This window comes from Cibotium barometz, chromosome 58 (assembly GCF_041138505.1).
Source record: "Cibotium barometz isolate CiBa-2024 chromosome 58, ASM4113850v1, whole genome shotgun sequence".
Classification (NCBI taxonomy): domain Eukaryota; kingdom Viridiplantae; phylum Streptophyta; class Polypodiopsida; order Cyatheales; family Cibotiaceae; genus Cibotium; species Cibotium barometz.
This window is the reverse complement of record NC_141103.1, coordinates 33366676-33394613: the sequence shown is the minus strand read 5'-3', so window position 1 is coordinate 33394613 and position 27938 is coordinate 33366676. Positions and strand designations below refer to the sequence as shown.

Here is a 27938-nt window from a genome sequence, read left to right as displayed (position 1 = left end):
GTGTGTGTGTGTGTGTGTGTGTGTGTGTGAGAGAGAGAGAGAGAGAGAGTGTGTGTGTGTGTGTGAATATATATTAACCAGCTAGGAATCACGTTGCTGTCTTCCACTCAAGAGTCTCAGTTTCTAACGAGTCATAATCAATAGTAAAACTGACTTTTTTTTGTCCATGTTGCCTAATTGCTTAGCATACAACAGCATGTTACAAGCAATTCTGACTGGCAATGGCTAGAATCCCTGGATGAAGAGGACAAATTCCAAGATTCCAAGTTTAAAAATTGATAAACTTGACCACTGAATTTGGCATTTTTTTACTTCATTAATTCGCTGAAAGAATTGAGGGATTTGACATTTTTAAGACTAAATTTAAGGTGCGTCAAGAAATGCTGAGACGAGTATACATTACAGTGAAAACGTTCTCCAATCACTTAGACCTGTTTGGAGCTCAATGGGAAGAACTGCCGCCCACGTTGCAAGATCAGGAAGAGGACCTGTTAAGGCCATATAGTTGTCCGATTCACCTCCCATCTTCCGAAAAAGAGTCTGCCAAACCATGTCCAAAATCAGCACAAAAATTATAGCTCCCACAATGCAAAACCATGTAGATTTTGCAACTCAGGCTTGAGAGGAAAAGAAAGGAACTCTCTTTTATACGGTTATACCTGAGGAAATGCTTCCACCATAGCTTTCAAAGTAGCCTCTTTGGCATACCCACCATCCTCCCATGTCCATGTTCCATCATCCAACTTTGACATTGGATCACTCTTTTCAACACATATCCCACCACAATTGATCATAATACGGCCACCATCCCTCAACCTTTTCTTCAAATCAAACCACGTTTCTGGCTGCTGTCACAAACATAGTTTTAATAAAACACAGCAGGGACTACAGCAAAGGGATCTAGTTCCCTTACATGACATGTAAGATAGATTGATAGCCCTACTCTGCTAAACAAGGTTTGGTTACCTGTCGCAGCTGAGGAAGAACTTCTCCATTTGCAAACAAGTCCACAATTATCCCTGAATGTGTGCACACACCTTTAGAACATGCTGAATGCGCTATGGCATCAGACCATCACTAGCATACTGTGTCATCTGCTCCTTTACAATCATAGAAGGCAAAGCTACTAAAAAATGATGCTTCTGGCCAACTCTTCAAGTTTTCCATACCAGCAAAACCACCATCCACAGTTGCAGAGGGTTGAAGAGCATCATCAAGATGAACCTCCAGTATGCCACCCTGTGGGGTCAGAACTTCCAGCTCTGACAATCCAAAATACGTCCTAGCCACATCAACCAGCTACAAGGGCCGCAACAAAATTCAGGAACGGTTTACATATACATTCGCTGTGGCCAATCACATCATGTATAAGCAAGCACAAATAGACACTTGAGTTCAGGTTCGAGATCGACTTAGACAACAAAGGTGACTGTAAACCTTAATCCACCAACTTTGGGACGTGTATCTCTGGAAGGATGCTGATATGGCTCCATATTGCAAACCCCTTCTAGCTATGGCAGCTCAGCCTGCTTGTCCCCTCAGACCCACCACGAAGGGGATAAGTGGGCTGAGCCGCTGTATCTAGAAGGGATGTGCAGTATGCCGGCCTATCAGACTCCAATGGGTACAACTTAAGTTTGATTGGCCATCTTAAGCAACCAGAAGGGTCCCAAAAGTAAATACTTTTTTCTATGCAATTTGTCATTGTCTCTAACCACCGCCTATACACCGTTGTCGTAAAGCTCTCTGATTAACTACAAGTTAAAGGCAACAGAAATAGATGGGAACAAGGCTGCAAGGGACAATACTCACAATGTCATCGATTTCCCAACCCAATAACTTGCAGGATGGCCACAAATCTAGCATTAGTCGTGCTGACGTCCCGCCTCCCTGGGACAATTATTATATGAGATGTCAAAAGTTGCATAAATATTTAGGATAAAAAAGACCAATAACAACTTCTTGTATAACCAATACCAGGCCAAGAATTGCGATGGGCCCCTCTGGAACAATGGGTGGGAGAGTAGCAAATTGATCCTGTTCATTCACACAACCAACTACTTACATATTCACCCCCCAAAAAAAAGGAATGTAGAGATAAAAACCCAGTAAGAAAGCTGCTTTGAGGTGCACTGTGTTCCTATATTGGATCTTGTTAATCTTTCTGATAATATCATGAACATCAATTTTGACAAGTCAGAGAACAAAGACATCCTCAAGCAGATGGAAAATGCAGATGTACATCCATAGGGCATGGATATAGCCATAAAACCCATCCCCCTAGGCTGAGTTCCGTTGTTTGCACTAACAGAGATGAGTTATTCAAGATGTCAAGTTACCTACATGTCTTGGATCTTCATGGGGTCAAATACGAGAGTCTGTATAGACTCCAGATTGAGGGTGGAAGAGCGATAGCATCCACATAAGAAAACCAACAGCTCTGATACCAACTGTAGTGCTCTTTTGCCTATGTGCTAGGGTTTTGAGAGAGAGAAAAAAGAGAGCATCGGAATAGCTTAAACTACACTTGAAATTAGGGTTGCAAATAACGGAGTTTGCATAGGCCCACATACATCACTATGTACAAGTTGCAATTTGCGAGTGGCCCGCACAGAACCATCCTTTGGAAACGCAGAACGCTGCATTTTGCCCAAAATACAGCCTTCACAAACATGTTTCAATGGTGCCTCAAGGGGGGCAATGAAGCAACCATATCAAATTTCTGCAAACGCAGCAAACTAGCAAAGTTCATATGACCAAAACGAGCATGCCATAGTTTTGCATCTGAAACAGCCTTTTCATCAGAAACTGCATTTGCTGAATCTTCCACACACTTGTCATAAGAATTGAGCCTATACAGCCTACGAAACAAGGTGCCATATACAATAATCGTATCACCAGAAGTCAAATTATGAACAGTACATCTGTCATCCATAAATTTGACTACAAGTCCAAGTCTAGCAAGCGCAGAGACGGACAATAGATGCTTCTTTATCCCTAGCACATATAAAGCATCTGAAAGTGTGAAAGCGCTGCCATTTGCAGCAGTAAGCATAATTTTACCAATGCCCTTCACTGGGTAAGAAGCATTATTGACACATGTAACAGTATTCCCATTAGGGACAACCTCAAGACAAGTGAACATATCACGATGCGAGGTAATGTGCTTTGTAGCACCACTGTCAAAATACCAAACATCAGAGTCAACAGAAACTGCCAAACATGTATCATGTACAGATGGGTCATACTGGCAATACACGCTAAACGCCCATTCTGTATCCTGCACAACATTTACAGAATCTGCATTTATAGAAGCATCCACTATTGTGACTGCATTTGACTCTTTCTTCTTTGCCTCTTTAGCCTTTAGCTTAGGGCAATTCTTAATTACAGGATCAGTTGCCTTACAATAGTTGCACCTGATCTTTTTCTTGCCTTTATCAAGAGCCTTCTCAGACTTATTGTTGCTACCTGTGGAAGGAGAAGAAGTTGCAGACCTATTAATAGGAGAAGAAACAGTGGAAGGGACTGCCTTACCACTTCTTCTCTGCTGGGCAGCAATAAATGCCTGATCAACTGCACGCTACCTAGCCCTGTTTTACCTGGACTGCGCTTCTTGCAAGAGCTTGTTGACTAAAGTATCATACTTGACAACATCAGGTCTGTCTTCAATAACTAGTCTCCACGTGGAAGCAAAAGTCTGATATGACTCAAGTAAAGCATCAAGAACAGTCTGCACAAGAGAATGATCAGGAATATTCTTACCTGCAGAAATCAACTGTTCCTTGAGATCTTTAATCTCAGCAAGAAAAACATTCATGTCATCATCTTCCTGCATAATCTTCGATTCTAGCTCTTTACGCAGGTAAGAGATTTTTGTCTCATTACGACCTGCATACAAACCAGCTAGAATATCCCAAGCCTGTTTTACTGTTTTAGCTGAACGAATATGTGGGGTGATGTTACGTTTGACAGAAAGTGCAATCAAGGCATGAGCCTGCGCATCTTTACCATCCCAACGAGCTTGTTCAGCAGTGGGTAAAACAGCAGCAACAGTAGAGCTGCTAGAACCTACAACATCCTCAACAGATCCTACATCCACAGAACCTGGACGGACATCCATACCCTGCACAATGTTCCACACTCCTTTTGCAACCAAAACATGCTGCATCATGTATACCCAAAGTGGATAGTTGCTGTCTCCATCCAATTTATCATCAGCAGACAACATGCGAAATACATCATTGCTGTTATCAACCATAGCCACTGACTGAAACGGATGCAAAAGCTACCTGTAATGAAGCAAAGACTGAACAGAGAACAACTCGTACTATGTAGCACGGTCCACAATAGAATACGTATGCCTGTTTTGCAGAAAACTGTACTGTCGAGATTTTTGCAAAAAATGACGAAAACACCTGTGCAGAACTTGCAATGCAAAAACGAAACCCGAAACAACCTCAGATGCGATTTCTGAGAACGCTAAGCCCTAAGAGCTTATTTGCAGAGTATAGGGACCTGCAAGCGCTTTTGAAAGCTCAACTCAATCGGAGAACGTGAGTCGGAGGGTGCCGGCGGCGTAGCCCTGGGAGCCGATGCCTGCTCTGATACCAATTGTTGGAATTAGGACTGCAGGAAAGCACACAAAGCTTGGAGAAGAAGAAGCAAGAATGCACACAACACACAATGTATTAGATTGTGTCAATGTACAAAAGATAAGTTAGCCCTAGAATGATAGGCGTATATACAAGCCGGGAAAAAAAACCTCCTAAAGAGAGAAAAAGTGCCCCGACGGTCCTAAGTGTGTTCACACACATCATTGCCTATATATATGGCAACACGTTGGTCTTTGCACCCTTTTGCTTCGGCACTCGTTACGCATGTGTCCTTTTTCTTCGCAGATAAAACAACGTCCCTCCTCCTTGAGCTTCAAAGCCTTAAGGAGTCGTTTCTTCTTCGCTGGTGTCGAACTTGGATTCTTTGAAGGTTGGTCCGAAGACTTTCTTTCAGTCGTGTTAGCCATAGGTGCGGAGAACTTTCTTTTATGCTTGTTCCCTTGCTCGGTAACGGGTTTAGACTTGGAAGAGACCATTGTATCATCATAGATACGAGCTGAATAAATGGCTTCGTCCAATGTTTTGCATTTGTTATTTTTAACCTGTAAACGGTATGAGTCTGATTCAACTGCTGTACTTGCCGGTACAGATTTGGTACATCATTGGTGAGCACTTGGTACTGTTGTACAGTACTTTGGAAGGGCAACAGAGCACATTTAAGGTGCTGTACTAAATCTGCAGCAACCAGATTTTGGTGATTTCATCACATACAGTGGGAGTAGAGTTGCATTCGTGCTTCCGCAGTGGGAGATAAACTTTGGGAGAACAACTGTGAGCACTTTGTGTGCTTTTGGTGCAGTGTTTGCACATTTTGCAGGGAGTCGGGCATTGACAGGTTGCATATTGCTATGGCAACCACAGGTGAGAGCTCTTCATTGCTTCACATCAAGAAGCTTGAAGGCTCACATAATTATGATATTTGGCAAACCCAGTGCTATAATGTGTTGCTCCAGAAGAAGCAGCACAAGCCTATCAAAGAAAGGGGTGTAACGCCCGCTTCTCTTACTGCTGAAGAGTGGGAAGATATGGATGAGCTAGCAAGATCTACTATCATGTTGTCTGTGTCAGACTCTTTACTTTTCAGCATTCGTGAAGAGAAGACAGCTTGGGGAATGTGGCAAAGATTGCAGGACTTGTATGCCCAGCAAAGTGCCTCAAGCAAAGTGTATTGGTTGAAGAAACTCAGGTCTTCAAATGAAGGAAGGGGCGTCTATGGCAGCCCATCTAAATGAGTTTAATGGTGTCGTCAGCCAGGTAATCAATCAAAAGTTGGCAATGGACGATGAGTTCAAAGCCACTTTTCTCTTATGCACTTTGCCAGAGAGTTGGGACACATTCAGGACAGCCACTAGCAATTCAAATGCTATGCTGTCATATGCAGATGTTGAGGGTGCTCTCCTTCAAGAGGAGATGAACAGGAAAAACAACTCTGTTGGAAAGTCCAATGCAATGAATGCACGTGGGAGATCCCAGCAAAGGGGTAAAAGCCAAGAACGGGGAAGGAGCAAGTTCCGCTCCAAAAAGGATTTGGAATGCCATTATTGTGGCAAGAAGGGACATATCAAAAAGCAATGCTACAAATGGAAGAATGATCAAACGGAGAAGGGCAAAGGAAAAGACAAAGACAAAGATGAAGCCAAAGATGTAAAGCCAAAGGGCAAAAGTGGAGTCAAGATTGAAGAAGTCAATGTGTCACATGCAGGTGACAGTGAGGATGAGGTCCTATTCACGTCTTCACTTGATGCCCATTCACTTCTTACAGGAGATGGTCATGGTATGCACTCATGGATCATTGATTCAGGTGCCTCCTTTCATGTCACAGGTTACAGAGACTTGTTTGTCAGGTATACTGCTGGCAATGAAGGAGTAGTTTATTTGGGTGACAACCATGCATGCAAGATTCTTGGCAGAGGTGATGTGAGGCTTGTGTTTTCAAATGGCTCACAGCTTATGCTCCATGATGTCAAGCATGTGCCTGAGATCAAGAAGAACCTGCTTTCTACTGGACAGCTTGATGATGCTGATTATGTTACCACATTTGGTCGTGGAAAGTAGAAGATTAGTAAGGGCTCACTGGTTGTTGCCAGAGGCTCTAAGGTGGACACTCTTTACTTCATGCATGCTGGTGTTTGTCACCATGCTAATGTAAATGCAACCGAGCTGCCGGAAATCTCTATGTGGCATAGCCGGTTGGGACACATGAGTGTCAAAGGAATGGAGCAATTGTCTCGTTTTGGTTACTTGCCTTCTCTAAATTTCTCAAGTTTTCAGTTTTGTTAGCATTGTATATATGGCAGGTAACTCCAGTGCCCCCACAAGAAAGCTCTTGGACAGAAAGATGCTCAGTTAGAGCTTGTGCATACAGATGTATGTGAGATGCCTCAGCTTTCTTTGGGAGGGGCAAAATATTTTGTGTCATTTATTGATGATGCCACACGCAAGGTGTGGGTTTATCCGCTTCGTTTGAAGAGTGATACATTCTCAGTGTTTCAGAAGTTTATTGCTCATGTTGAGAATCAAACTGGCAAAACACTGAAGGCTTTGCGTTCCGACAATGGTGGAGAGTATATGTCCAAACAGTTTCAGGACTTTTGTGATGCTTAAGGCATCAAGAGGGAGCTCTCTACTCCTTATGATCCTCCACAAAACGGGACAGCAGAGAGGATCAACATGACCATTCAGGAGAAGGTCCGTTCTATGTTGTCACATGCTGCATTACCTCATGGTTTTTGGGCTGAAGCTGTTATGACAGCCATTCATCTTATAAACAGGTCACCTAATACGAGGCTTGGTGGGAAAGTGCCAGAAGAAGTATGGACAGGGAAGCCTCCGTCCTACAAGCGTAAAAAGAGTCTTTATGGGCTCAAACAGGCACCAAGGGAATGGTATCATAAATTTGATACATTCATGAAATCACAGGATTTCAGGAGAAGTGACATAGATCACTGCTTATACACCAAGAAAGCTTTGGATGGCAGTCTATTGATCCTCATCTTGTATGTTGATGATATGTTGATTGCCGGGAAATCTCGTAAAGAGATGGATGCCTTGAAGAAGAGGCTGCATCAAACCTTTGATATGAAGGATTTGGGTGATGCAAATCACATTTTGGGTATGCGGATACTTCGGGACAGAAATCAGCATGTGTTGTATTTGTCTCAGAAGGAATACATTGGCAAAGTTTTGCAAAGGTTCAATATGGACGGGGGGAAGAAGACTAGTACTCCTTTGCCTCCATATGTGAAACTCAGTGCTAAGGACAGCCCACAGTCGGATAGTGACAGGGCTGATATGGCCAAGATTCCGTATGCTTCAGCTTGTGGCAGTCTCATGTATGCCATGGTTGCTACTAGGCCGGACATTGCATTTGCAGTGGGAGTGGTTTCTAGATACATGGCCAAACCTGGCAAGAAGCATTGGGAAGCAGTGAAAGGTGTCATGAGATACCTGAAGGGCACACAGGATATGTGCATATGCTTTGGCAAACAGGATGCATTAGTGCATGGTTACACGGATTCGGATTATGCCGGTCATCCAGATAACCGGAAGTCTACTGCCGGTTATGTGATTACATTCACAGGAGGTGCTGTGTCATGGATATCCAGGATGCAGAAGTGCACTGCCTTATCTACTACAGAGGCCGAGTATATTGCAGCCACAGAGGCTTGCAAGGAGGCATTATGGCTTCTTCTTTTTTTTTTTCCGGAAAAACGATCCTTCTATTAGTTAATGAGAAAACGCCATAAGGCTACAAAGCTCACCTCGCAAGGAGGGATAAAAACACAGTGAACACCTGAGCCAAACTGGAGGCCTATAGTGCCAAGTGACATCCTCGCCCCTCGCGGTGAGGAAAGGGCCAGGCTGCCAAGTGCGGAGGAAAGCCTTGCGGCGCCCTCTCATGCGATCCGAGTCGCCCTGGAGTTTCCCCCAGTGTCCTCTCAAGGTGTGAATGATGTCCACCCAGAGGGCCTGTATGACCTCCGCCGGTGGAGTCGCCTGGCGGTCAATGGCCTCCCTGCATCGGGCTCTCCATATGTGCCAAGCCGTCATGCTGCTGATCATCTCCCATCTGTGCCCGACCCCCTCCTGAGGGGCTGCCGAAGAGAAGTCTGGCGTCGGAACCACTGCCATCGCCCTGTCAGAGACTTGGATGGTCGCACTGCCAGGGACGTCCTCATATCCAAGGGCCGAGCCGCTGTCTGTGGCCCAAGCCACCGCACCCCACGTCACCAGCATCTCACCTGGTGAGCCTGCAAAAACCATCCTGAGAGCGCGCTGCCAGACCTGCTGTGCCTGTGGACAATCCCATAAGCAGTGCCGCTGCGACTCCTGTGCATGGCCGCACCGAGGGCAGGACGCTGGGTGTCTGCCAAAAGCTAGCCAAGCCCCCACAGCCAGTCCTCTATGCGCTGTGAGCCAGAGAAAAAGCGTCACCTTTCGGGGCCGGAAGCTGGCCCAAAGGCGCTGCCAGAAGTCCCTAAGAAAGGCAAGGGAGAGCCCCTGTCACCGCCAATGCTCGGCCGCCGCCGGGGTGCTCGCTATCCTGTGCCTCTGAATCCGCCGCCCCAACCTCGCTGTGTACTGAAAAAAGGGGATGCCTGGGCTGGTAGGGGCCGAGTAGGGATCTCGCCAAAACCACTCACCTGGATCCCACTGAAGGCGAATAAGAGGCCTGCTGTCCCAAGCCCATAATCTCCAAGAACAGTCCTCCCCTATCGAGGCCGGTGAGGGGTCTACATGCCACTGTCTCTGATGAAAGCCGACCACCCGCACCCTCTGAAGAATACAACCCTGGAGCCCATTCAAATCTAGTCGTGTCCTCTGAAGCTGGCCACCGTCTCCCACCTCGAAAGTGAGTGGGGCAACTCTCTCCGCTGTGCCGTAGACCGCTAGAAGGATCTCATGCCGAGTAAAGACACCCATCCACTGTGGAGGTGGAGGGTCCTGTACTGGGGTCCGCCACTCCTGGGGGATGGCCGCCTCAATGTCCTGTCTCATCAACTCTCTGCCCCTCATCCCACTGAGTCTCCTCTCCTGAGCCTCTAGAGGCAGCTGCTGAAAACATATCCAGTCGTCTAGGGACTGGGCTGGGCCGGAGCTCAACAGGCCCCACGACACGTGAGACCGCTATCCAACCATATGGCCACTGGGAAGTTGAATCAAGGGGTTCCAGATCAATGGCTGCCTCAGGCGCTCCTCATCAGTGCCCGGGGGAGTCTGGAAGAGTGACGGCCTCAGATGCGCCCAGGCCCTCAGAAGGCTAGCTGCAAAATGCTCCTCGAAGCCAAGGCCCACTCCTCTGGATCGCTGCTCTGTAAAGATCCACCTGATGCTGGGGGTCCAGGGGCCGCTAAGAGAAGGAGTGCGGCTGAGCATCCTGGAAACAAGAAACTCCTTCCACGGCTCAGCGCCTGGCAAGAGGCCACGAACTACCAACTTGCCAAGCAAAGCTCGGCTTTGGCAAATAGGATCAACAATGCCCAGGCCGCCTCTCTCCCTCGGCTGAGTGATCACAGCCCATGCCACCTTGGCCCTGGCGGGCCGCCCGTCGCCACCGGACCAAAGAAAGTTCCTGATGAGCCTCTGCACCTGGCCAATGCACGCCCGAGAGAAGGCCCAGCAAGAAGTGATGTACCACATGGTAGCAAGCAGAACCTGGTTGGCCACAACTACTCGGCCAGCCAGAGATAAACGAGCGGTACTCCAATACAGAAGCTTCTTCCGAATGCTCAGAAGAAGGGGGGCTATCTGCTGCTCCGGAGATATGTCAATGCCCACATAGCATCCCAAATAACGCACTGTAGTGCCGGGGGGCAGCCACTGAAAACCATCAACTGGCCTCCAAGTCGGGGGGGGCATAGAACTGACCCACAACCCACACGACTTGTGCCAGTTGATCAAAGCGCCCGAACCTCTGCAAAACCTGTCCATGGCTGAGGCGAAGCGGCGGAGGTTCTCCTCACCTCCCTGAAGATAGACAGCAGTGTCATCCGCAAACTCCGAGTCTAGGAGCTCCTCCGAGGTGCGGATGGGAAGCTGAAGGCCCCGCAAACCTGTATCCTGTGCCGTCAAAAAAGTGCTCATGGCCTCCGCCACAAAAAGAAAAAGAAAGGGCGCCAAGGGGCACCCCTGCCGCACCGAGCGCGAGAGCTGGAACCTCTCTCCGTGCACGCCCTGTATCAGCACCTGGCTATGAGCCGATGTGTAGAGTGCAGAGACCCCACGGATCCACTGAGGGGGGAAGCCCATCCTCTCCATAGTGCCTTCCAAGAAGGCCCAGCCCACCCGATCATACGCCTTCTCGAAGTCGAGAAGGAGCACTGCCAGATCCTCCTGCCGAAATCTAGCCAAAGCCGTAGCCTCCCAGAAAGAGAAGATGTTATCCAGAATGCTCCTATCCTGGATGAAGCCTGTCTGCGTGGAGTGGATGATGTCCGGAAGGTGAGGCTGAAGCCGCTTGCTGATCGTCTTAGCTAGGACCTTGTAGGCCGTGCCTAGCAAGGTGATCGGTCTCCACTGTCTAATCTCCAGTCTGTCTCCTCCCTCTTTGGGGATCAAGTGAATCAACCCCTCTGCCATGCTGTCCGGCATGACTCCCGACTCCATAATCTCCTGGAATGCCAATCTGAAGCCCCTATGTAAGAGGCCCCAGTACCTCTGGAAGAAAGCCACTGAGAGACCATCCTCTCCTGGGCATTTGCCCCGAGGTAATGCCTGAAGAGCCTCCTCCAGTTCCGTATCCGAGAAGGGGGAGAGAAGGGAGTGCTGCAAATGGGCCGGCACAACCAGTCTCGTGAAGCTCCAGACTGCCTCCCGAGCCTCTCTCACCCCGTCATCTGCTGGCTCAACAGAGAGAAGATCCCTGTAAAAATCTGTGGCTATCGCCCGAACCCTGGGGGGATCCACCACAACCTGGCCATCAGCCTGCCGAAGACGCCTGAGACCCTCTCGTTTGAAGCGAGGCCCTGTCGCCTCAAAGAAATCTCGAGTCACTCTGTCTCCAGCCTGTGTCCAAAAAGAAGCCCGAGCATGGAATCGGAACTCCACCCTCCTCTCCTCGATGGATCTGATCTCAGTGCGAGCTGACTCCATCTGCTCTGAGATCCAAGGGCTCGTAGGATCCCTCTCGTGGAGTCTCTGGAGGGACGCTAGACTCCTCCGTAGGCTCCTCTCCTGCTCTCTGAAGGCCTCCAGACGGTCCAAGGCAGCCTGTCTGAGCATCCGACTGATCTCCTGCAAGCCACTGGCAAGATCGCTAGCTGCCGATCCTCTCCTAAACTGCAGCTCCTGCCAGACCTGCTCAACTCTGATCGCAATCTCGGGCTCCTCTATGAGACAATCTGGAATCTGGACGCTCTGGCCCCGCTCTCCTCTCGTAGGGTCCTCGATCTGGAGAAGCACTGGAAAGTGGTCTGAAAACGAGGAGCCTGCAAGTATGCCCACAGTGCCACCTCTATCACAAGCCCACTCATCAATGTAAAACCTGTCGATGCGGGAAAGGTTAACTCCTGTGGCCCGTCTATCCGAGCGCGAGAAAGATAGACTCCCCTGCAACCTGCCAAACTCCGGGAGAGTCCACGGATCCTAGCCTCTCACTTGCAGCACTAGTTCCTCCCAGGCAGCGAGCTCCGGTCCATGAATGGTCTCCTGGCTGCCCCCCATCCTGTCCTCTCAATCCTCCAGCATGTTGCAATCCCCTCCTAGGCACCAGTGGTCTGCCAAGGGGAGGGACTGCCTAATGGTGCTCCAGAACTCGGCTCTCCCGGTCGCCCCATTAGGGGCGTAGAAGTTGAGGAAGCCAATGCGGTCTTCCCCAACCCGAAGGATGATCCACTGCGCTCGACCCTGGACCAGAGTGCCAGAGTCCACAACCTCGGATAGAAGCTGCTCGCTGACTAAGATGCATACTCCACCTTGGTTCCCCTAGGAGCCATATGCCGGTGACCAAAAAGTGTGACTCCTGCCTGGCAAGATCTTCCCGCAGGTGCGGGTACGCCCGGCAGAAAGGTGGTGCTCCTGGATGAAAAGGATATCTATGGGTCCTCCAACGAGAGCCCTCTGGATCTCCTGGCGAAGTCTGCCCCGACCAATGTAGCAGCGATGTCCACCGAGACCTTGGATGTTCCATGAGAGGATCCTCATGGATGAGCTATGGCAAGTGAAGCAGCCGCCACTGGCTCACCCCTCTCAGCCGGCCCGGATGATCTGCCCTCCACTCTGTGAGTCTTGGGCGCCGGCTTGGAGGGAGAATAGTCACTGTCTGTCCGGGTGCGGAGTCTCTCCAAAAAGAGGGTGACCTGTCTCTGTGTCCAGCCCCACTCCGCCTTCGCCCTGTCCAGGGCATAGGCGTGAGACCAATCCTTTGCATATATGTATCTAAAGGTAGGCTGCACCCTCGGGGAGGCATGGAGGAGAATCAGTAGCACCGCCTCAACTGAGGTGTGGACCGGATCCGCCCGCCAATCTCCTATACCAAACAAGCTCATGCGGGCTGAGTGTAATCGGGTCTGCAATAGGTCCGTGAGCCCCAAGTCACTGAAGTGGTGAGAAAACTCCAGTATCTGATCACGCAAAACTTCCTCTACAGAGTTGCAATCCCATGCTGTGTCTGGGGCAACACTGAGAGGAAAGGAGAAGGCCACCATGCTGCTCACCACTGAAGGAGAACGAGAGGGATGGCACACCACGCAAACTCGCAAGGGCGCGACCAGTGTCTCGAACGGGCCAGCATCCAGCTGGAGGCACCTTAAAAAACCGTAATCCACTGGTAGCCCCATCACTCGCGGGGGCCCCCCAAGGGAGGCTGGAGAGAACTCTGTGGCGGGCGAAGCTAGGATCGCCATCTCCACCGGCCCGGAGTGGCGGTGGAACAGCCGCTGGACTGAGCTCTGGCCTACCCAGCTGCGCTGCCCCGGGGCAGTGGGTGGTCTGGCGAAGTATCCTGGAGAGACCGAGGGAGGGATGGGGGCTCGCGGTGAGGAGGGGGGAGAGCGAGGAGAGGCATCTGCCAGAGGATAGGTGTTAGGGGGGGCCGCCGGGGGAGGCGGGAGGGGGGGGGGCTGGGGGGGGAGAGGGGGGGGTGGAAGGAGTGCTCTCCGGGTGAGGGGAAGGGGAGCCGGGGGTCGCAGAGTGCGGCCCGGGATCCTCAGGAATCTGCTCCAAGGAGAGGGCGGGGCCCCCCGCGGGGGGAGGCGGGAGCGGGGTCTCCACGTGGGAGGCTCCACCAGCGGCCTCAACGGGCACTGAGTCTGAATCCTCGTCCATCGGGGTGGGACCTGCTGGCCGCCTATCCCTGACTGGAGCATAAGTGCGGGTAGGTGCCTGTACGCCAGCCGGAGTCGCCTGTCCGCCAGCCTGTGCTGCCTGCTAGCGTCTGCGAGCGACGGTCCCTGCGGGCCGGGCGTTTCCGCCGGCGAACCTCCTGCCATCCGCCAGCCTCCTGGGTCTGCACGGCATCCTCCGCCGGGGCCTGCTCGTCAGATGATGGCGCCTGCTGTGGCGAGCCAGGGATGTCCGGTCTCTGAGGTGGATGGCCACCCCTCGGGCCTCCTGCACGGGGTCCAGAGGCGGCATAGCGTGAAGGATGAACCCCCTTGCGGGGACAGGCGCGTGCGAGATGGCCCATCTCCCGACATGTGTAACACTAGCCGGGGAGGCCCGAATACTCCACGCGCTGTATCAGATGTCCTCCAGAAAGACAAGGGAGGAGGATCGTCTTCGGGAGGGACTCCGGTGACGGAACCACAACACGAATGGCCGGGAGTCCTGCTGCCCGAGCAATCACTGAAGCCGCTGTCTGAGGCGTCTCCACCACCTGCCCGAACGCCTTGCCAATGGATGACAAGAGGGGCAAGTACTCCCTACGGAGTCCAGGAAAGCAGATAGTGACGGGGAAACCTGTCGCGCCTGCTAGCGGGTCAGACGCGGGGTCGAAACCATGAGTCCATCGCGCCAGGAACGCCCGGGATGAGCGGAGGGCAATGGGGCTCCGAGCCAGCACCATCTGAGCTGCCTGGGGGGACTCGAAATCCACCTGGTAGTAGCCACGTCCCAAAAAATCTACGCTGACGATCTTGGCGGGCACGCCAACAAGGAGGCATTATGGCTATCTCAGTTAGTGGTTGATTTGGGTTATACAGGGGATATTCCATTGTTGCATTGTGACAGTCAGAGTGCCATCCAGTTGGCAAAGAACCCTGTCTTTCATGCAAAGACGAAGCATGTGGATGTGAAATATCACTTCATCAGAGAGGTGATAGAGAACAAGCAAATTCAGCTTGTTAAGATTCATACGGATGACAACCCGGCTGATCTGTTGACAAAGAGTTTGCCTCCGGAGCGGTTTGCTCATTGCAGACACTTGATGGGCATTGGATGAGGCCAGTTTCAGCCTTGATATGGCCTTGTATATTATCATGTACACGCTGATTTTTCTTTTCCTTCATTTAAGGGCACTTTGCCTTTAAGTGGGAGGTTGTTGGGATAAAGGCATTATGCCCACCCTTACAGTATGTACAAGCCCATAAGTTATAGTACATAGTACACTTAGTACTTTTAATGTACTAAGTGCACTATGTGTACTAGTGCAAATATACATGTGTGATAGGGGAGTCACACACTCATATCTTGAGTTGACTTATCCCCACAACTCTCTCTCTCTCTCTCCTTCTTCTCTGTGTATGTCTCCCACATGAAACCCTAATTCTTCTCCCATTCAACATCAGTACTAGAAAGTTCCTGCCAACTGCTGCCATCAACTGGCAAGCTATCCACCATCTGGTCCGGGAAAGCCTGCACCTACAACGTATCCACACTTAAGTGGCCATTACCAGACTGCCACTCATCACAAAACTGAGAACCTGAGAGAGAGAGAGAGAGAGAGAGAGAGAGAGAGAGAGAGAGTGCTGAAAGCTTGTAAACTCCATTCTCCACTCCGCCTTCCCAAACTACATGGCCTGTTGCCTTGTCCCAGAGAGCAACAAAATGCTCATCAAACTCCACCCGTACGCCAGTCTTGCAAACCTGATGCACTTGACAACATATGAAAACCAAGTGACAAAACATACAACACCTCGGAGGAATGCTTCCCCCCTCTGCCATCGGGAACTATCTCCATCCTGCCCTCACTGTGAACTGGGATAGTGGATGTATCCCCACCAGTAATAATGTGACCAGACAACCTGCAAAGATCCTGTAAATCTCAACGGGAAGAAGTCATGTGCCTGGAAGCACCACTGTCTAAAATCCACTCCCGAGTATCCGTAGCGGAGAATCCTCCAACCTCCTTCCTGCCTGAAGAAAATGAAACATCGGTGTCCATCACCTCCACGTGCACAAAAGCCGGAGTCTTCATGATTGCTGCTGAGGAATCTTCACCCTTCTCGATCTTCCGCTTGGGACATTGCCTCCAATAGTGGCCTTTCTCACCACAATCATTAGAGGTCCTCTCTACCTTTATTTGCTCGCGGTCAGTAACGGACTTCTTCTCAACAGACTTCTCCGATGAAGCCTTCCCTTTGCCCGTGTTACGGCCTTTCGACCATTGGCCAGTTAAGGCCTCCGAACCTCCATAATATGCTCCCGCATCGTCAACGACTTTGCAGGGCTCATAACCCGCATCTGTACTTCCAAGGAAATCCTCTTCATGGGCGATACCCTGTTGTAAAGAGAAGCCAAATGCTGCCATATATCTCTGGCCAGCGTCATATGCTTTACATGATTGATTACCTGCGGTGTGCAGTTGAGGAAGATAAACGAACGAACCCTGGCGTTGACAAAATCCCACATCTGTGCCTGTGCCTCTCGGTCCTTTCAGATCGACGGTACCTCCCCTTCCTCTACTTCCGGCCGTGGAACCCCAACAACGATGAAATCAACGAGGTCATAAGACTCCAGAACAGATTTCATCATAACCTTCCATATGCCGTAGTTGTTCCCGTCCAACTGCCAGTCCACCGGGAACGTGGGGAGTGTCGGGATCTTCACATGCCTCTCAGCCAGCTCTAACAGATCTGCCATTGCGGGGGGTGAACTTTAGTCGTGTGAATGGGGAGGGTGGGTGGGAACAAAACCTGAAGACGAAGCTGCACTTGCTGCTCCCTGCTTCGCCACGTCCCGAATGGCCCACAAGGGTTCCCAAACAGCACTAAAAACACGAACAGTCCTGCTCCTCGGGGGAGGGGTGAACTTGGTCTTCTGAAGGGAGGGTGGGTGGGAAACACAATGAAGATGAGGCTTGAACTGCTTACTCCTTGCTTCTCCACATCCCGTACGGTCCACCGATGCCTTCGATCAGCACCAATCACGAGCAGTCCCGAATCTCCAAGTCTCCCGGATCTTCAAGGGCTTCAACAGTCCCGCAAGCTCTCCACGTCTCCACGATCTTCAAGCAGCCTTGTGCTTTGATACCATGTCGGAATGCGCAGCGGAATATGAGACACACATCTGAGAGCAAACACGTGCAAGACTCCACGTTGAACAAGGGCCCACGTAGAAGACAAGTGCGAGCCTGCAACACACTGAACTGGGAGCAGTGGGCTGTGGGGGTCCATTTTATATGGACCCCAGGCACCAATCGACCTGCTCCAGAGGCAGCCGACAATGGACAGATCTCCACGACCAGCCCTCAAAGACCAGTCGGCCAGGTCAGAAATGAGGACATGTACAGTCGGCTAGAGGAGATGCGTCTGCCAGCCCGTGACTGCCCCCCAAAGCCATGGAAAAAATGGAAAAAGTATGGGGAAAAATACGGAGAGTGGGGAAAAACGAGAAAACACCTAATAAGGGCGAGCATACCCACAACAGAGGCCTTGGTGTATATGTATAGACAGGAGATGACTTCTAACAATACTGAGGGGGGGGGCGGGGGGTTCCTGGTCGGTCACCCTAAAAGGTGTAGGCCAACAGCCAAGACAAAAAAACCCAAAATAACCCAGAAAAATACCTTTTTAGGACTGGAAAAATACTATTTCTTCATACCCCCTCTCAGGCCAAAAAGGAGACCATGAGAGAAGATGAAAGAAGATGATGGATGCCAGGGTCCCACACAGACACAATGGCAGAAGGAATGTATCCCCCTCTGGAAACAAAATCTGATAAAGTCAGAGAGGGCGATCGCAAGGCAAAGGTGGCGAGGATGAGTCGATGTACATGGATTGAACAGGACTCTCCACTAAGTAAGAAGTCCCATTCCCTATGTGGTCCAGATCAAAGTTTAGAGAAGCATCTTCCGGGGAGAAGAATCGGTCCTCCAGGAGTGCGGGTAGACGATCCATGATGTGTGCTCTTGAGGTCTTCAATCCCTTTGCTCACGATAGCTCTGATAGCATGTGAGGGCAAAAGGACGAAAAGACCAGATGTACGAGAGATCACAGCAAAACCACACAGCATGAAATATGTGAGTGAATATATATATAATGGTGAGTGCAAATATGTACAAGAGCCCTTTGATGTGAGGTGACTCTGAGAAGAAAGACAAGAAGCAGAGATGATGTCGGAGCTGAAGCACGATCGATGATGAAGGCTCGCGTCGATGTGAGGCAAACACTCCAAGTGGTGGTCGGTGTCGAAGGCTCGCATCAGTGGAAGCAGAGGCACTCTGAGGTGATAGTGGCAGTGGAAGATGAGGTGATGCAAGCTCTGATGACAAGGGTGCTGTTGTACCTGAGGTGGTCGATGAAGAGCAGAGAGGGCTGCCGTCCCAAGTGATGGTGGTGGTGGTGCAAGCTCTCGTGACAAGGGTGCTGCGTACCTGAAGGGTATAGGCTCTTGTGACACAAGTGCTGCGTACCTGAAGCAGAGAGGGCTGCTGTCCCGAGTGGTGCAAGCTCTTGTGACACGGGTGCTATGTATCTGAAGCAGAGAGGGCTGCTGTCCCGAGTGGTGCAAGCTCTGGTGACACAGTGTCAAATCCCCACGGATCTCCTCGTGATCGATCTTGGTTCGAAACTCAAATCCTGCAAACAAACGAACAAACAAACAAGCAAGGGGGTGCAGGCCTGACTCACCTCCCAACCATGACAGCTGTGGGCAAGCCCACAGTCTTGGCTGTCCCCACCGAGCCACGAGCTGAGCTAACTAGGATGACGTACCGACCAATCTCCTCCTCGCGACGTCCCATACCGCCACGAAGCTGCCCTCGTGCGCCTCGAGACTGCTGCCGGCCTCGGCTGCACAAAGCAGGTGCACGTCTGCACTAGATCCAGGCTCCAAGACCATAGAGCTCTCACAAACTTGCGAGACTCTCTATAATACAATAACTAACCTTGGCCACCCTTTTATAGGCTCTTGGCCGGTCATCGGGCGTCCACACTTAGCCGCCCGCCCGTCCATACTTAGGTGCCCGCCCGTTAGTATTTCCCTAACTCAGCTCGTCAATCAACCTGCCTAGTTCCAAGCTTCCCCAAGCCTCGAAACTAGTCTTGCATGCGTATAGCACACGGTAGATACACACTGTGCACATGACATACTCCCCTTCCTCTAAGAGCTCACTCCTGAGCTCACTAAAAAGCCAGGGTAATCTCTCTGAAGAGTAGTCAATGTCTGCCATGTAGCGTCCTCCTCAACACGATCCTTCCACTTCATCTTGTATTCCGTGATAAGCATATTACGCAATCTTCGTTCACGAAATCCAAGAATCTTTTCAGGTTCGTGCGGAATAAATGTCATGTCCTGGACATCTATAATTTCTTGAGGAGTAACTAACTGATCTGCTCCACCCAGTACTTCCTTAAGTCTACTGACATGAAATACAGGATGAACTTTCACATGAGAAGGCAAATCCAATTCATATGCAACTGAACCAATCCATCGTGTAATACGAAATGATCCACAATATCTAGGGGATAATTTCGGAGATCTACCTGTCCGTAAAGTCTCGGAATCTTTCGGAACTCGCAAATACACTATCGTTCCTTCAAAGAACTCTCTAGGTGAACGATGTCTATTAGAATAAAACCTGTCTCGGTCTTGAGCACTTCTAATAGATTCCTTCGCAACTTGTAACATTTCCTGCATATCTTGCAAAAAATTACGTGCTGCATCATGCTGAAGTCCTGAGAATCCTACTGTAACAGGTGATCTTGGTTGAAAACCATACATAAGCATGAAAGGACTAAACCGTGTACTCGTATGCTTAGTACTGTTATATGCAAATTCTAACATAGGAAGATAATCCTCCCATGAACTCTGTCTTTTGGATACATATGCTCGAAGCATATCCTCCAAAATCTGATTCACTCTTTCAGTCTGGCCATCGGATTGAGGATGATCAGAGGAACTCAAATTCAAAGTTGTTTCCAACTTCTCAAAAACAAGTAGAGTCCCTATCACTAACTATGTCCTGCGGTAACCCATACAGTCTAAACAATTGCTCGATAAACTGCCGAGCTAATTGCATAGCTGTAATAGTCTTCCAGGTCGGTAAGAATCTAGCCATTTTTGTCAAGCGATCTACCACAACCCAAATAGAATCGTGGCCTTGATGTGTTCTTGGCAATCCGGTAATAAAATCCATGGAAATACTTTCCCATTTATTACCTGGGATTTGCAAAGGATGCAACAACCCAGCCTGTCTAAAGCATTTAGCTTTATTTGCCTGACAAATCTGACAATTGAGAACATAATCTTCTACATACCCTTTCATCTTCGGCCAATAAAAAGTGTGTTTCACTAATGATAGTGTCCTGTGTACCCCAGGGTGTCCAACAGAAGGGGCGTCGTGACACTCCTTAAGAATCTTGGACCTAATGTCCGGGATCTGTGGTACACAAATTTTGTCATTACGGAATAGCAAACCATTCCGAATCATCCATTGGCCTCCTGCGACTTGAATAGTAGACTGCTCAGTCATCGAGTCTTGGTCAATCAATGAGCTCCCGTCCTGAATCTTCTGCCAAAATGGACCAAAATAACTATCAGTCCTGCAAAGCCCTCTCAATGACTGAAATAAGTCAGTAGAAATCTCGGTGAACGACAAAGTATTCACCTCTCTAATCCGACTAAGCGCATTTGCAATACTATTCATGGACCCTTTCCGATAACGGATCTCAAAATCAAAATCTTGCATTAACTCTGCCCAACGAGCTTTCTTGCCTCTCAAATCATCCGCATCACATACATACTTGATTGACTGATGATCAGTCAATACCACAAACTTGGAGCCATATAAATAATGTCTCCAAACCTTGAGAGCATGAATCACAGCATAAAGCTCCTTCTCAAGGGTTGGCCAACGAGATTGAGTGTCGTCTAGCTTTTTACTTTCAAAAGCAACCAGTCTATCATCTTGAAATAAAGCAGCCCCAATAGCATAGTCACTGGCATCAGTTTCAAGAACATAAGGCCGACTAGGATCAGGCAATGCTAAGATAGGTGCTTCCTTGACTTTATCTTTCAAAAGTCTGAAGGCCATATCCAAATCGTTATTCCAAGTGATAGGCTGATTTGACTTACGTCCACGACCTTTCAATAAGTCGGTCATCGGTAGTGTGAGCTGAGAGTACTCCCGTACAGATTTTCGAAGAAAAACAATAAAACCGAAAAGATCATTCATCATTTGCTAGAAAGTGACTGGAGCATTGGTTAACCCAAAAGGTAATACGAGAAACTCGTAATGGCCATACCTAGTCCGAAAGGCAGTTCTTTCGACATGCCTTTCATGAATACGTATCTGGTGATAGCCACTACGTAAATCTATCTTCGTGAAATATTTCGCTCCTGCTAATCGGTTAATCGGGTCATCTGATCTAGGGAGAGGATAACGGTTCTTAATTGTCAGCTTGTTCAATCTCTTGTAATCTATACACATTCTCCAAGTATTGTCCTTCTTTCTCCTAAGCAACACAGGTGCACCCCAAGGTGATTTACTTGGAAGGATCTGGCCTATCCTCAAATAATCTTCAAGTTGTTTAGCCAACTCATCTTCCTCAGCTTGGCTCATCTTGTAAGGTGGAATACTGACAGGATGAGCACCAAGGATCAAGTCAAGACGATAATCTACTGCCCGGTCAGGTGGTAAACCCGATGGCAGTTCCTTAGGAAATACGTCTTGAAACGAATCAAGTATCTTCTATAATTCTTTGCTTTCAAACACACTTAATTCATTTACATCCATGGAAGGGATGAGAAAAGAAGAAAGTGGAATCAATACACAATGGAAAGCAGTATACAAAGAAGAATCCATTATATTTCCAAAATCAATTGTATTTACAAGAGGTCCCTGAGAGGGATGAATACAATCACCTAAAATACTATACTTGGTGTCCCTATGCTGAAAAGAAAAAATATGACTAGACCAATCTATCTGGACGTCAAGAGTCTTAAACCACTCAATCCCTAATAACAAGTCTACATTTTCCAGATGCATAACATAGCATTCCAGAATATCTTTGTAGTCCTGAATCTGGATTGGAAGCATCTCCACCTTGCGATCCTAAACTTGTCTTCCCGCACGTAGGCGTACCTCATAGGTATGGTCGCTGAGTGTCGTATCAAGACTCAATTTCTACACAAGTTTGTAGTTAACAAAGTTATACGAACTGCCAGGGTCTAAAAGAATGTGAATTTTATGGCCATTCACTTCGCCATAAACTCGGAGAAGATCATGCATGCCAAATACCTTAGAATTGAACAGACAATCAGAACAAGTACTAGGGCGAGAAAGTACAGTAATTGACGTACCTGTCAAAGACAACTAGTTAGCTGCCTTTGGCTTGGGTCCTGCGTTTGACTTGGTACCCTTGTGCTTCGGACACTCGTTACGCATGTGTCCTTTTTCTTCGCAGATAAAACAACGTTCTTCCTTCTTGAGCTTCAAAGCCCTAAGGAGTCGTTTCTTCTTCGCTCGTGTCGAACTTGAATTCTTCGAAGGTTGGTCCGAAGACTTGCCTTCAGTCGTGTTAGCCATAGGTGCGGAGAACTTTCTTTTATGCTTGTTCCCCTGCTCGGTAACGGGTTTCGACTTGGAAGAGACCATCGTATCATCATAGATACGAGCTGAATGAATAGCCTCGTCCAATGTTTTACATTTGTTATTTTTAACCTGTAATCGGTACAAGTCGGGTAAACCAGCTACGAAAAATCCCAACAGAGTAGTGGGATCCATCTTTGTAGCTTTTCATCTGTAAGTCACGAAACTTCTGGAGGTAGACCTCATAAGTGAGGTGCTGCGAGGTCATGGTCAAAGCTGAAAACCGGGCAACAACATCATAGTCATCCTCTTTCTTGAGGAATTCTTTCTTGAAAATATCTTCAAATTGTGCCCAAGTCGTTGGCTTAGGGTTGAGTTCCTTCCACCAAAGCAAAGCTTTGCCGGACAGAAAACCTGCTACTAACTGGATCCTTTTTCCATCATCATATGGATGAAACTGAAAGTGAACTTGCCACTTATGTAGCCAAGTGTCCACGATCTCCTTGGTTTGCTGCTTTTGCTCGCCCCCGAACGGTTCCGGAGTAATATTGGGGCCTAAAGCTGAAGCCAAGGTATCCATACCCAAGAAAGTAGAGAGGATAGTGATCAAGAGAGCGATGGAGTTTTGCAAAGCTTGCATCTGGGCTGCGATTTGTGCCTGACGTTCCGTCGAAGAAGCTTCGAGAGCTACTTTGTACTCTTGGAAATCTGATTTTGACACAAAATCGTCAAAAAGATCGGCATCGGTACCTTAGCCGGCAAGCCTTCGCGTTCCACAAGGAGCTCCAACTCTGATTCTTGGGTCGACATCGTGAAGAGGGTACGTGGAGAGAAAATTTGATCTTTGCACAATGAAAGTGAGAGCGAACTTGAGAGCTTGAGAGCTTGAAAATTTGAAAACTTGAGAGATGTGTGGCAAGAAGCCCACTTGAGGGGTTTATAAAGGTTTCCCAAAAGCCAAAAATCTCCAAAAGCTAGGCTAAGCTTTTGCTTTGCTTTTGTGTTTTTTTTTCTTTGAATATATATATATATATATATATATATATATATATATATATATATATATTCTAGGCTTTAAAAAAAATAAATAAATAAACACCTTGAAACCTTGGAGAGGAGAGGACTTTTAAACCTTTTTTAAAAAAATTTAAACTCCCAAAAAAAAACGAACGCTTTCCTTGTGTTTTTTTTTGCTTCCCTCCTGGATTAGATCTGCTGGCGCTTGCTGTCGTCGACTCCTGCTGTCGCCAGCGTTGCTGCCAGCGCCTGTGTGCAGGTTACGCCTCCCTCGCACAAGATTGGCCACAAGGCCACGTGGACTGGGCTGGCTACGCAGGCCTGGTCTGGGCGCTGCCTGGCCGCCTGGCATAGGCGCTCCAGCGCTGCCTGGGCTGGCTGCGCAAGCCGCCTAGCTGCCTACACGGTCTAAGCCGCCTGCCTACCCAGCCTTGGGCGCCTTCGCATGCTTGGCCGGCTGCAAGCCTAGCCGCCTGCAACACGTCAACCAACAGCTTATACAACGCCTCGCATACTTCGCTCTCTCTCACACGTTCATTCAACGCAAAGCAATATGCTCTTTTTCTTTTTTCTCTCTCTACAGTACACGCAACTGCACAACAAGACTTCTCTTCCTTGCAAAGCAATCGACCCTTACTAAACTACCACCTCCCATCAACATGGATCTCTTTGATGAAGAAAAAACACATACTAAATCTGAAAACTGCAGTATGCACAAAAAAAACAGCAAGCTTTTTAACACATACCGTTCTTCGACCTCATCTTCTCTACCTACCGACTTGCTCGTTCACGAGGTATGCTCTGATACCACTTTCAAATCCCCATGGATCTCCTCGTGATCGATCTTGGTTCGAAACTCAAATCCTGCAAACAAACGAACAAACAAACAAGCAAGGGGGTGCATGCCTGACTCACCTCCCAACCATGACAGCTGTGGGCAAGCCCATAGTCTTGGCTGTCCCCACCGAGCCACGAGCTGAGCTAACTAGGATGACGTACCGACCAATCTCCTACTCGCGACGTCCATACCGCCACGAAGCTGCCCTCGCGGGCCTCGAGACTGCTGCTGCCGGCCTCAGCTGCACAAAGCAGGTGCACGTCTGCACTAGATCCAGGCTCCAAGACCATAGAGCTCTCACAAACTTGCGAGACTCTCTATAATACAATAACTAACCTTGGCCACCCTTTTATAGGCTCTTGGCCAGTCATCGGGCGTCCACACTTGGCCGCCCATCCGTCCATACTTGGGTGCCCGCCCGTTAGTATTTCCCTAACTCAGCTCGTCAATCAACCTGCCTAGTTTCAAGCTTCCCCAAGCCTCGAAACTAGTCTTGCATGCGTATAGCACACGGTAGATACACACTGTGCACATGACACACAGGTGCTGCGTACCTGAAGTGATGTCGATGGTGAAGCTAGGCAGAGAGTGGGCTGCCGTCCCGATGTAGCAGAGAGTGGGCTGCTGTCCCGATGGTGAGAGCTGAGGCAAAACCGCTGATATGCTCTATGTATAGCAGAGGGGACTGCTGTCCCATGGGCTGTGGTAAAACGCAGAAGATATGCTGATGTAAGCACTGATGTGAACCCTGATGTATGCGCTGATGTAAGGCTGATATAAACGCTGATATAAGCCCTGATGAAAACGCTGATGTCTGCTGATGTAAACGTAGATGAAGTGCTGATGTAGGCGTTGATCTATGCTGATGTAAAACGCAGATAACAGTGCTGAAGGAAGCCTGATGTAAGCGCCGATATAAACCTGATGTAAGGCTGACGTGAGCCTGATGTGAGGCTGCTGTAAAACACTGATGTCAGCCTGAGCTAAACGCTGAAGACAGCCCTGATGTAGGCGGCCAGCAGAAGATGTAAACGCTGATGATAGCAGAGAGGGCTGCTGTCTCACGGTGGCCTGTAGCAGAGGGTGGGCTGCTGTCCCGGGTAGTGGCCAGATGGTACCGGATATAACAACGAGGTGGTACACCAATGATGGAAGATAGGCAAGGCTATATATACTGAGGGGGGGTGCTGGTAGATCACCCTAAAAGGTGTAGGCCAGCAGCCAAGACAAAAAAAACCCAAATAAAATATAAAATACCCAGAAAAAATACCTTTTTAGGGCTGGAAAAATACTGTTTCTTCAAACCCCCCCCCCCAAAAGGGCGTGCACGGCCGACTGAATAAGGTAGGGTTCATTTCTAGGATTGTATATCATGCATTGGCTATTGTAAATACAATGGATGCACAATATGTAGGGACATGTCACAGAAAACATTCACGATATCTTGCAATCAGGTAACGCTGCAATAGATCCTTACCCAGTAGGCGTTGGTCCACTTGCAATCATCTTTGTAGATACTATGAACATTTCCTGCATTTATGAGTACTCCGAGCATTTCAAGTCAGTAGAAAAGAATTGTCCAGCAAATTCTGTCATAAGTCCTACGCCACATGCACATGCACATTATTAAAACCTTTTCTTCCATCATCAAAGCATCGTGTCTAGGCCAAGTCAGCAAAATCTTAATCAACATGTGCAGAACTTAAAGTCTTGTCACAAGAGCTAGGACTACTACTTAGAATTAGCATTTAGCACAGAAATCAGTCCATTTTGTGAGGCCTAATATAAAGGGGAAAAAGAGGCTATGAGCATGAGGCAAGACGTCCAAAACGCCACATGCATCAGTGCTCCGATGCATGTGTCAAGACAACTGAGGACATGTCCAGGGTAGTCTAGGAGAGTTACAGTTTAGATCTTTGTGAGCCCTCATGAAGGGACACAGTCTACTGAGTGACTTTAAGAATAAGTTAGGGTATGCACACACACAAGGTGGTTGTAGGTCATGCCAATAACGGGAGACAGCCACTCAAAGCACATGGACATATGGAGATTGGCAAGCTGGAAACTCTAGAATATAATGTGAAGTCAGAACTGGAACACGCTATGCTTTATGTGGAAACATAAGAACCTTACTAAAGGGAAGTTTGAAGTGATTTGCAAGACAAAATCATGAAAATCAAAGGAAAGATCACATGAAGACCCGAAGAATCACGAAAAGCCAAAGAAGCCCTTAAGACCCATCAAGGAAATGTAGAAAAGCAAGTGTCCCACGTATCAGACCAAGTGCTCCACACTTGGAGGGACTTTCGTGGAGGAGCCCTGGGGAGCCCAGGATAGCTGCCCATTGATTCCACAAAGGGAGGGTTGGCTGTGGATGAAACACCCCTTAAGAGAAAGGAATCAGGCCACCACAACCCATGGAGCAGCACTTTTAAACCTGTTTTGGCCAGTCTAATCTTGGCATGTCTGTATACAACTGTCTCAACAGATTAAACCCTTGCTTTTCTTCTTCATGCTTTTTCTACTGCTTTCACTTTTGCCCTGCTTTCTGGGTTCTCGCTAATGAACTTTTTTTTAGTAGGTCATGTATGCTGTATGTGTTGGCATTCAAACTCACACCCCCTAGTTGTGCTGGGAACCATGATTCGGTAGAAAGCCACTAAGGCTAGGGCCCACTGACAACCCATTAATGCACTTTACGCTAACCTCATTAGGATCAAGTAAGAATGGACACATGACAGATGCATGCAATGCAGTTCCTTATCCTTGGCATAGAGTAATTTAGCCAAGGAAAGTATGTGTGTGTGTGTGTGTGTGTGTGTGTGTGTGTGTGTGTGTGTGTGTGTGTTTGGGGGGGGGGAGGGAAACAGTATATATTCAAAATTTCAGCTTCAAAATTTATGAATCTTCTCTCTAAGTCCAAAATTTCCTCAGTTTTATTCTCCTCCATGCATACATATATGTGTGTGCTCCACACACACACGTCTATAGCTATATACACACTTTTTTTTAGTAATGATATATTACTAGTGGGAAACCTCAGTATCTATAGATACATATGCGCATGCGCACACACACACACACATACAATTCATTTATATGTTTATTTATACACACACACATATATACATATTCATTTATTTATAAGGTAACATTTGAAAAAGGAAAAAAAATCGAAAACTTACCGGATTCGTCCAATAGCAGTAGTCTAGAGCCAGCAAATTCAGACGGCATGTCTTGGGGAACATCTATAACAGTGATTTCATTGTAAGGGCTGGACATGGAAAAGAGTTGCCTGATTTTGGGCTTCTTTTTGTGGGCGGATGGGGGCGCCTCCTTGGGTGAAACCGCTGATGATGATGGTGATGGGTCACTGTAGACTACTGTCTTGCGCCGTGAAGAAAAAGGAGGGCGCCCATATCTTGTTTGCCTTCTCCATGGTCTGGCTATGGAGAAAGACAGTGTTACGTCAGTTGAACCAGTAACAGAACAGGCATGACAAGCCCACCCACATAAGGAGGCCATCTGTCACAGGCCACACTTTACCCGCCTACAGAAA

At 48.4% G+C, this 27938-nt stretch overlaps 1 protein-coding gene across 5 annotated transcripts; it reads right to left on the bottom strand.

Moving 5' to 3' along the window:
* Window positions 1-144: 144 nt before the first annotated feature.
* Window positions 145-27938, bottom strand: LOC147606184 (uncharacterized). Of its 5 annotated transcripts, none has more exons than XM_086792455.1 (8): window positions 27565-27938; window positions 25857-25909; window positions 1978-2037; window positions 1813-1890; window positions 1170-1299; window positions 967-1019; window positions 660-848; window positions 145-540 (listed from the first exon to the last, which is right to left on the bottom strand). In XM_086792455.1, the coding sequence occupies exons 1-8, from the start codon at window positions 27902-27904 to the stop codon at window positions 400-402; spliced, it is 1044 nt and encodes a 347-aa protein (XP_086648581.1). In that variant the 5' UTR covers window positions 27905-27938; the 3' UTR covers window positions 145-399. The 5 variants fall into 5 exon arrangements, with proteins under 5 accessions (XP_086648581.1, XP_086648582.1, XP_086648584.1 ...); XM_086792456.1 differs by having other exon boundaries at window positions 660-845; XM_086792458.1 differs by having other exon boundaries at window positions 25857-25980; window positions 27565-27695.

Coding starts and splice junctions, on each gene's coding strand:
- LOC147606184 (XM_086792455.1), bottom strand. CDS start 27,904: ATGGCCTCCTTATGTGGGTGGGCTTGTCATGCCTGTTCTGTTACTGGT. Junction 1,020..1,169: donor TGTGGATGGTGGTTTTGCTG/GTATGGAAAACT, acceptor GCACACATTCAG/GGATAATTGTGGACTTGTTT. Junction 541..659: donor TGGTGGAAGCATTTCCTCAG/GTATAACCGTAT, acceptor ATGGTTTGGCAG/ACTCTTTTTCGGAAGATGGG.